Below are 10,408 nucleotides of genomic sequence, written 5' to 3' on the forward strand. Positions count from 1 at the left end.
CTCACTGCCTCACTCTCACTCTCATTCTCACTGTCTCACTCTCTCACTGTCTCACTCTCACTCTCCCACTGCCTCACTCACTCACTGACTCACTCTCACTCTCTCACTGCCTCACTTTCTCACTGACTAAAAAAATAAAAAAGAGTTCCAACCTGAGAAACTCACAAAGGCAATTCTACCTGCTCTATAGAGTCACCATGAGTCAACAGGACTCAATGGCAGTTAGTTTGGTTTGGGAATGTGGTGGGTGGAACTGCATGCCGTTGGTGAGGCATGTGACGTTAGCTGGTATTGATGATACAATGGGCCTTAAATGGCCTTCGAGCCAGATGTTACCCAACATCTTGAGGGCGTAAGTCATTGGACGGAGGGGCTCAGAACCATAATCTTAGAGGGCATCAAAGTTAACAGGCACACATTGGTTCACAAGTAACATGTTCTACATCCTACTTTGGCGTATAGCAACTGAGGTCTCAACAGTTTGTGAGAAAGTTGGAGCTCGGTGCGTTGAGGCTGAGGGTTCTGGTATTTCATGTGCCCTTTGGGCATTCATCATCCACCCTAAGAGGGCTTGCCAACATTGCCCACGTCAGGCAGAGGCCAAGGGGCTGGCCGCAGGACTGGGATGCTAAGAACCAGAGAAAGCGATGCCTCTGGGCATGATTGAGAAGAAGCATTCCGGACCAAAGGGCTGTATTGGGACCATTTCTGCTCCCAACTGCCACCTATTAATGAACACTGTGAATTCCATTATCACGGAAAGCAGAGGGGAAAGCTGTGAAAGTCCACCTACTGTGCAGCGATTGCTGTGTCCCTGCTCAGAATAAAGAAGAGGAAGGAAAATCAAAGCTGCGTGGAACAATGAGTCCGAAGAACTAATGGACGCTGGGAACTCAGCTTCTACCACGTGGAGACTGCAACTAGATGGTGGTCATTACCACTACCACTGTGAAAGTGATTGTGTTAGAAGTCCTGAATAGCGCTAGAGAAAAATGTGGAACAAAATTCTAAATTATCATGTTTTTAAAAGACCAGATTTACTTCTCAGATAGTGATTGGTAGAACCAGGAGATTGAGGCTCTTAATCACCTTCAGATCTGGAATGACACTCACCCAGATGAATGAATTGTTCAATTAAAGCTCCACTGGTTCCTAAGCTTATTTGGTCTACTGCCCCCTTTACAAGAAAAAAACCAATCACAGGGCACTCCCTTGGCAAGTAAAGACATTTGTAATATCTACTTTCCCAGCCCCCCCACACCATTCCAGCAGCAACCTACCAAGAAGGTGGTATCGCCCAGTATAGGACCCACGAGATAGGTCTATGAAACCAAGTCATGATATTTTCAATTGCCTCATAAGCATGTGAATGTTGGATATTGAATAAGGAAGACCACAATAAAATCAATGCATTTGGATTAGCATGCTGGAGAATATTGAAAGTACCGTGGACTGCCAAAAGAACAAATAAAAATGTCTTGGAAGAAGTACAGGGAAAATGACCCTCGAGGTAAGGATGGTGAGACTGTCTGACGTCCTGCAGACATGTGGTCAGAGGGACCAGCTCCTGGAGAAGGACACCAGGCTTCGTCCAACAGAGGAGCCACACAAAAGGGGAAAACCTTCAACCAGATGGATGGATACGGTAGCTGCAGCAATGGGCTCATAGATAAGTGCAATTGTAGGACTGGGTGGTGTTTCATTTTGTTGTGCGTAGGATTGTTATGGGTCAGAACCAAGTCGAAGGCACCAAGAACAAGGCAGGTCTTTGACACAAATGGTAACACTACGGAAGTATAACCTCCTCAGCACAATCAGCCATAGGGTGGCATTTGTCCAAGATAGAAGTTCAAAAAGGTTAGAAAAGAAAAAGGACAAGGGCTCAAGTAGAAAGAAAATGTTTTGCAAATGATGATGGCAACAAACGTACAGATGTGCTTGACACAATGGATGGATGGATGGATGGATGGATGGATGGATTGTGATAAGAGTTGTACGAGCCCCCAATAAAATGATTAAATAAAAATTTTAAAAAGAACGAGGAATGGAAATTGAAAACATAGGTAGAAGTGGGAATGACCAACGTTATGCTGTAGAATTTAAAGTTTAAATTCTAAACACCCCTTTTGCAGAAGGGTATGGGTGACAGTGAAAGCCCAAAATCCATTTGCAGGGTCCTGCCCTTGCCCTCCGAGATTAAACCTCCATTGAATTCCTTCTGACTATTAACTAGGGACGAGAAAGATCTTACTCTCAGGCAGAGTGCATTGGAAAGCACCTCTACCCCTCTCCAGGGTAGGTCCTTAGGGACTTGCCCAGGTATGTCCTTGGTGGACAGTACTGCAGGGAGGGGTTGGGGCGTGGGGGGGTGCCTTATAGTCATGAGTCATGCCCTGTCCATCTTTCCCTGACTGCCTTGGTTGGAAGGTCCTGTGCCAATTTTGCAAGCTCTTCTATCTAATAGAAGGTACATGTCCCAATCACAGTCCTGTTCCCAAATCCATAGCCCCATCTGTAACTCTGATGTACTGATCTGCTACCAATCATAAAATTGTGACAGCTCCCTTTGGCCATGCCTCATTTAACTAGCTCCCTGGCTATAAGTCCTCTTGCCAGTGGTCTCCCTCATCCAGATGATGTGTCTTTGTCGGGTCTTTGTCCTGGTTTAAAATTTAATAAATGTTCTCCTTGAGAGTGGGGTCTCTTTTGTAACTTAAAATAGCTTACAATCAGTGACATTGAAAAAAATGTATAAACCTAATAGAAATCTGAACCTTGTTCACCTAATTTCAAATTACAAGTTTTTCAAAAGTTCAGAAGGGGCATGGAAACAGAGAAGTAGTAGAGGAAACGATGGTTCATGGAAAGCATTGCAAAGAATGAGATTAAACAAAATGTGTATGAATTGTGGAATGGAAAACTAGTAATCTGCTCTGTAAGCTTTTGCCAGAAACATAATAAAAAATTATAATGGAGGTGGGAGAGGTGGCGGGGAGACAGACAGACTAAAGGTTTAAACATATGATGAGGATGGATTTGAAGGAGGAGGTGGCCAGAGAGACCTTTTGGAGATTATGAAAATGTCCTTCTCTGATGTGCTGGGGCTTTCCACCTCTGCACAGAGTTATAGCCTTGGCAGCCCCACAGGGCCGCTCGACCCTGTCCTATAGGGCCGCGATGAATCAGAAACAACTTGGTGGCCATGACTTTGGTGTTTTGGGTTTGAGTGTGACTTCTCAGATGGCTTTATTAGCTTTTCTAGATATTGGACCATCAAGCACACTTCTGACCACAGATGACGGGAGACGGCTGCCCTGTGAGCTGACTTCCTGATGTACACACTTTGACATACTTTAAAAAGATCAAGAGCTCCTAAATTCTCTGGCTGTTGATCTAAAACCAGAATAGACCTGGTACCAGGACTCTCCTAAAAGGAGGGTCCAAGTCCTTAAACCTGTCAGGTTCTTTCATCAATAACTGACAGGAATCTTGGAAGACTAAAAACGGGCTTCCATCTTTTAAAAACGTAACTCTTATATTTTTAATGAAGCCCATAGAATTTTAATCCCATGTGATGAATAAAAATAGATCAAACCCTCTGTTAGAAGGAAAGACAATAATGAGAAAGAAGGGAAATACAGGGCAGGATAGATGAGGAGAAGAAATAAAGGAGACAGAGAAGGACAGAGTGATCCAAGAAACCGCGACGAACAGAAAAATTGAGAACCCAAAGGGAAGCTTTGACAGGGACAGAGAACGAAATGAAGAGATAAGTAAGCGATGGGGAGAGAGAACACGCCCTTGGCAGAGAGTCGGAGAGATAGAGGAGTCAGCTCACCATCCTTTTCTGTCCCTACTTCCAATCATCCATTCCTTCTGGAAAAAAACAAATAATCGTATATTTTTAAAATACCCAAACTTCAAATTTGAATCACACCCACTTTTATGCATCTGGGGTTTCAATTTCATTGACTACATGGTGAACGGATAGAAGTTCTTAGCATCAAAAAAGAAAGACCCACTACTGACCCTTCAGCAACTAGGATCCCTGCCTGCCCTGCGTTCTTTCTCAAGTTACTTTGAGGACTATCCATGCCCCAAAGTCAAAGACATCGAGTCTAATATGGCAGAGGAAGAAACCGGCCAGCTTCACGCCTTCCTTCCCACCCTCAATCTCAAAGGACTGCCTTTGCAAAGGTCTCTTGAAGTCCTTGATCAGCATACTCTACCTGCTCTGAGAAAATACCCGCATCCTTCAAGTGGCAACCCTAAGTTACTCAGGGACACAGTCTTAGCCCCTCTGCTGTGGTCCTCCTCACAGGCCAGTGCACAAGTCATCAGCCAAGTGTCTATTAAACCATTATATAAAGGCTCTAGGTGTATGCATATATATACCACATATATTATCTACATATGCATGAACTTTTACAAGAAAGTCCATTCATCATATGACACTAAACTGTTCTTCCAATAACTTCCCTGTAAAACTATTATCTTTCTCTCTCCCCCACCCTTCTCTGCCCCCTCTCATAATCAGGAGGGACCAGTCTCTGGGGAAAGATTTCCTGCTTAGAAAAGTGAGAGTCAGTGAAAAGGAGGGGAGCCCTCAGCAAGATGGGAAATGGATTAACATCCTGGCTGCGATACTAGGCTTAGCACAGCCACAATCGGAAGCAAGCACAGGAGCAAGCAGTTTTGTCCGTTGTACATGGGCCATCATGAGCGGGCGCGGGCTGGACAGCACATAGCAGCATAAGAGCAAAACCTCTCGAGAGGACCACAGGTGGTCAGTTGTAGAATTCTCTCCTTCCACCTAGCATATTGCACGCACGGCCACCATCCATGTGTCATCCGCCAGATGCTTGAATGTTGCTATGATACTGAACACGTTTCAGCAGAGCATCCAGACTAAAACAGGATGGAAAGACTTGGCAATCTACTCACAAAAGTGAGTCGGTGAGAACCTCGTGTATCACAAGGGTTCGAATCCACTGTAGCACAGGCTCTGCGACAGCGATTTACAACTACAATGATTTTCTTATCCAATTAGCAGGTCCCGTTGATTATATCTTTTAAATGTTTTCTAATTCAGCCCTCTTCCTATCTATGCAGGAGCTTTGGTGGTAGAGTGGGTTTTGAGTTGGCTGCTAATCCCAAGGTCAGCAGTTTGAACCCATCAGCCATTCCCTGGGAGAAAACGGAGGCTTTCTACCCCAGTAAAGATATACAGCCTCATAAACCTACCAGGAGAATTTCACTCTGTCCTAGAGCATCTCTCTGAGTCAGAATTGACGTGACGGCAGTGAGCTTGAGAGAACCTTCTATCACATGCCAAAGGATACACCCCTCCCACCTGAACCGGTGGGTCTTCCTGGTCTTTTCCATCCCCACACTGCTACATGTAGTATCTCTAATGGAGTCACATTCTTCTTCATGAAGCATCTTCTAGGAAAATCCATTAAAAAACAAACAAAAAAACAGCTCCCCTTTTCCTTCCGAATCAACTGCAGGCTCCTTATTTTGGTGTTGGGAGCTTTTTCAATTCGACCCCAACCCATCATCCCAAAAGGATGCTGCCCACTTTCCCTTCCCCATTTGCAGTCACGTCAAATTTCTCTTTATTCCCTACATGCTCCTTTTCACCCTCCTCCAAAGTCCCACCCGTGGACACGGCCTTCCCCTCTCCTTTCTCTACACAGAGATCTTAGTAATGTTAGCTTAAATTGCATCATGTTCCGCAGCCTGCCCACCAACCCTACTCAGTCAGTCATTTCTGTCTCCAGGTTCCCATGGTACTATGAATATATATTTTGTATAGACAACATCACAATGTACTTCAGATATTTAATTATCTTTTTTCTCTCTTTTTTTCCCATTAGATTGAAAGTCATCTAAGTATAGTTACTACCTCACAATTTATTCTAGGTTTTCTAGGACTTAGCCCAAAGTGCACACAGCAGGGGCACAATAAATGTGTGATGACAAATAAACATACCTTTCTGTGCTTTAATTAGTTGCTTTCCAATTTCTAGTGTCACATAGGCAGTACCATTTAGAACGATGTCTGTTATGGTCTTCCAAGCATTAGGAGAGAGCCGTTCACTGGGGGCAATAAAGTTTCCTGCTGCATTGTTTATCACTACCTAACAAGTGGACAAAGCAAATCATAGAAGCTGTTAGATGAGGAAGGACATTGTCTCCCAAGGACTTATTTCTGACATGTATTAATGCAAATAATGCAATAGCACTGAAGTTCAAAGCAAACTATGAAGCAAAACCAGGAAGTTTGGTTCTGACTGACATTTCTGAGGCTCAGAAAACCAATGTTATTTACCAACCTTTAGAATCTTAACCACTATCTGGAAATTAGGGCAGAGTATAATATTACAAAAATAAATACAGATTCAGCTTGTTGGCCATGTGACTGATGGCCCCTGCTTGGAGCTGAAGGGTGAAGTCTTCAAGTACAAGCTGAGAGGCTGATGACTCGCAAGCACCAAGAGAGGCACCTGGGGAGACAGGCCTTTCAAAGAACTCACTGCTATTGAGTTGATTCCAACTCACAGTGACCCTATAGGGTGGGGTAGAACTGCCATCGTGGGATGTTCAGACTGTAAATCTGTACAAAAGCAGGAAACCTCATCTTTCTCCCAATGCAGCACCACTGCACCACTAGGGCTGCTTAAGGAATTCTCGTCATTTGCTACTCAAAGGTCACTGTCTTAAAACCCTGTGGGGTCTACTCTGTGAACATGTGGTCACCCTGAATCAGAAGCAACTCAGCAACAACTAACACCAACCGCAACCCTGCATATACTACACTGTATTTCAGGAATCTCAAGAATTCTCTCAATTTCTGGTTTCTTTATTTGCAGTTCCTGCGTAATGCAAATAGTTAATTCTTTCACCTGCTAACTGAAAGGTTAGGAGTTCAAATCTACCCATAGGCACCTCATAAAGAAAAAAAATTATCAAACGAGTTCTCAAGCGTCAACCACTGACACCCCTATGAAGGACAGTTCTACTGTGATACACAGGAACGCTCCGGGAGTCAGAACCACTTCAATGACATCTGGTTTACTGGCTGTCATTTTGATGGAATATACCCCCCAAAACTGGTTGGCTGGTAACCTGTTTCTTCATTATTAATAAACCCTCTGTTTGGTCTATAATAGATTCTGTATTATTGGTCTGTCTAAAAACACCTTTAACACAGAAAAATGCTCTCTTTAAGGTTATTAGAGAGGATGATTTTCCAGTATGTGAATGAAAGATCAACAAAATATCCACACACATATCTCACATCTTACAAGGAATAATTTGGAGTTTCCTGTAGTTTTCCTTGTCTGTACTGAATTCTTCTACTAACTGAGATAATCCAAAGCTATTCATAAAATAAAGAGCATGGATGACCTAAAATAGTTATTAGCCCTTGGATCCTGGCTCTTACTATTCCATAGTCTTATGACACTTGTTCTATATGATTGCAGATACATTTCTTTTTAAGTGTTCCTGAAAGGCAGTGGCACCACAGTCCAGCTAATCTGCATTCTGCTTCAAGCAGAGTTGGCATCTTTAATAGTATAATTTCTAAGAAAAAAAATTTAAGTTCAATAAAACTATTGTAAAATAAATAAATAGCATGAAAGAGAAAAAAAAGAAAGTACAATTTCTTAATGATCAAAAATAAGGGGTTGCTCAACCCAGCACTGGCTCCCATCAACATTTTATTTCCTGAAACGATCGTGGTGTTCATCTCCACGCCTCCTACTTTGACCTCATTACCAAGACACTCACGTCAGGGTGGCCTGCAACTCTGATCAGTTCTAACACCGCGTTTTGAACCATAGCAGGATCCCTCACGTCACACTGAAGTGGATGAACCTGCAAAATAACAAGGATAAAGGGAAATCCAACAGTTTCCCAATTTTCTAAACTGAAACATGAGGACAGATATTTAAATATGTTCTAAGGTCCACATTTAAGTGATTTTTTTTAATGTACCTTATTTCCAGTTTGAGAAGAAATTTCTTCAGCCGTTGTTTTCAAAACATCAATGTTCCTAGAATATATGCAATTGCTTCATGTGAGCTTTAAAAGGACTTCAGATATATGTTTTTTCTTTTTAATTCTAAACACAAACGGACACAGAGACTCTAGAGCAAAAAGATGGAGACATGTCAGTTTGAAACCACCAGAGATCCGTGGGAGGAAAATTGGGCTTTCTACTCCTGTAACCAGGTACAGTCTCAGAAACCCACAGGGTTCCTGAGTCACCTCTGACTGGATGAAGCGAGTTTTACATTCTTGAGAAGACACTAAAACTTCATCTACAAATTAGTAGGTGAATGTATTTTCCAAAGGTTAAATTCAAAACACTTTTGTAAGTCTTGCCCTGATTTGTGGAATTGTTCACAAATTGTTCAGTTATTTTTGTATTGTCTACTATAAAGATAAAATATTTTCCTTAGTTGTAGTTCTTTATATTGGCTCCTTTGCTCAAACCAGGTTTAAAAAGAAAATATTTTTTGCCATAACATAAGTAATTTTTAAAAATTGGTGGATTTGGGCAGCCTATATCCATTCAGTCTCCTGTTATTGAGACAAACACAGAAATATAAACCATGAGTACAGACTATGCAATATAACATTGGAAACGTTTTAAAACTCTTACACAGTACTAGTCAATTTGTATAAAAGAAAAACATATGAAAAACTTTTATGGCCCTCTGAGTGACAGAGTGACTGGCATTGAGATTGGTCTTACTTGGTCTACTGAAGCATTTTACATGATTCAAAATTAGAAGACTGGGTAGGTGTTTCACCAGTCTCTGGAGCTAAGCTTCCCCGGGCATGTTTTTAGAAAAGTTGGGTTCTGTCAGGTGAGTGTCACTTATAGTGGCCCCCAATGATCCAATAGAGCTGCCCCTAAGGCTTTCTTGCCTGCAATCTTTATGGAAGCAGGTTACCAGGGCTTCCTTGGCTAGGGGGTGTGAACATCTAATTATCAATCTTTCGGTTAGCAAACCAGCTCCTACCCACACCACCACCAGCATTCAGTCTAAAGGCACAGAGAACCAGAATGTGCCTAAAAGAAGAAGAAATGCCATCCACGTGCCTGATGCTTCCTACATCCATCACAACAAAGATGTTTTGAAATACTTGCCTATCTTAGAGGAAAATGGAGTAATTATATCCATTCTCCTCAAGGTTAATTATCTATTGAAAGAATAATCATCATTACACCCACAGATAATGAAGCTGTCTTGAAGCAGTACTTTTTCATTTCATCTTGGTGGACAGAAAAATATTCTATCCATGAATTTGGGAAATGTACATATCATCAGCTCTATAATCATCAACATTTTTGCCATCTCCAGTTACATCTGACCTTTTCCAAGGAAATGTATTTAAGTCATCTAGGGGGTTCTTAATTTCCTGGGTTGATTAAATGGTTAAGCGCTCAATTTAGTCGACCGTTGGCTGTTCAAATCCACCTAAATGCACCTCAGAAGACAGAGCAGGCAAATTGCTTCCAAAAGCCAGAGCACTGAAACCCCTGTGGAGCAATTCCACATGCCCTACGCACGGGAGGCACCGCGAGGAGGCACCCACTCCAAGACAACTACCGACAAGAGCTTAAGAAGCAAATTAAACCACGTTGGCAAAAACAGTATTTTCTCTACTGTGGCAACAAAGTTGTTTCTTTAAAGGATTCTCTGGCAACTGGCTGAGACAGACTCACCGGCTAGCGATCACACACTGGGCTCCCAGGCTGGATAGGACGGTGGCCATTCCTTTACCGAGGCCAGTCCCTCCTCCGGTAATGAATGCCACTTTTCCTTTGAAACTATCCGGTGGGAGCATCGCTTTTTTAAGGGGTGGAAAGAATTGAGACCGGGAAGCTCCGGGGCTATAATATGTTTTTGTTCCATTACTGAAAAACTGAAAGAGGAAAAAAAGGAAAGAAAATGAAATGTTGCTTATAGCAATATGTATTACCATAAAGGAATAAAGTCTCTACACACGTCTTGGGTGAATATAAACTCACTCTAAACTTAATTGGCATTGTATTTAGTCAACGATTATTCTTTTTCTACCTGAATATTAACTTGCAGAGTCTAACAGTTAAAAGCATGGGACCTGGGTCTACATAGGATGGAATACTTATTTTCCATAATAGTTAAATAACCTTCAGCTAGTTACTTGACCTTTCTCTGTCTTCAGTTCCTCCTCTAAAAAGTTGAACAATAATAGAACCTTCTTGACTGGCTTCATGAGGGCAAAATAAACTGATCTAAAAGAGCTATCTTAGGAACTAAAAATACAGGGAATCCAGGACGGATGAGCCCTATAGGACCAGTGGTGTGAGTGGCAAAACAGGGAGGGTAGAGGGAGAATGGGTAGG

General features: G+C 42.3%; 1 protein-coding gene across 1 annotated transcript in view; it reads right to left on the bottom strand.

Moving 5' to 3' along the window:
* The window catches only part of DECR1 (2,4-dienoyl-CoA reductase 1), a 36,074-nt gene that overhangs the window by 20,205 nt on the left and 5,461 nt on the right, over nt 1-10,408 (bottom strand). Inside the window, exons 3-6 of the mRNA XM_045288494.1 lie at nt 9,746-9,945; nt 8,005-8,062; nt 7,798-7,884; nt 5,996-6,143 (exon numbers count right to left, since the gene is read on the bottom strand). Coding sequence (XP_045144429.1) covers nt 5,996-6,143; nt 7,798-7,884; nt 8,005-8,062; nt 9,746-9,945 — 493 coding nt within the window. The remainder of the gene's footprint in view (nt 1-5,995; nt 6,144-7,797; nt 7,885-8,004; nt 8,063-9,745; nt 9,946-10,408) is intronic.

Source organism: Echinops telfairi, unplaced genomic scaffold (genome assembly GCF_000313985.2).
Source record: "Echinops telfairi isolate 266 unplaced genomic scaffold, ASM31398v2 ScPeMD7_1;HRSCAF=3_0, whole genome shotgun sequence".
Lineage (NCBI taxonomy): Eukaryota > Metazoa > Chordata > Mammalia > Afrosoricida > Tenrecidae > Echinops > Echinops telfairi.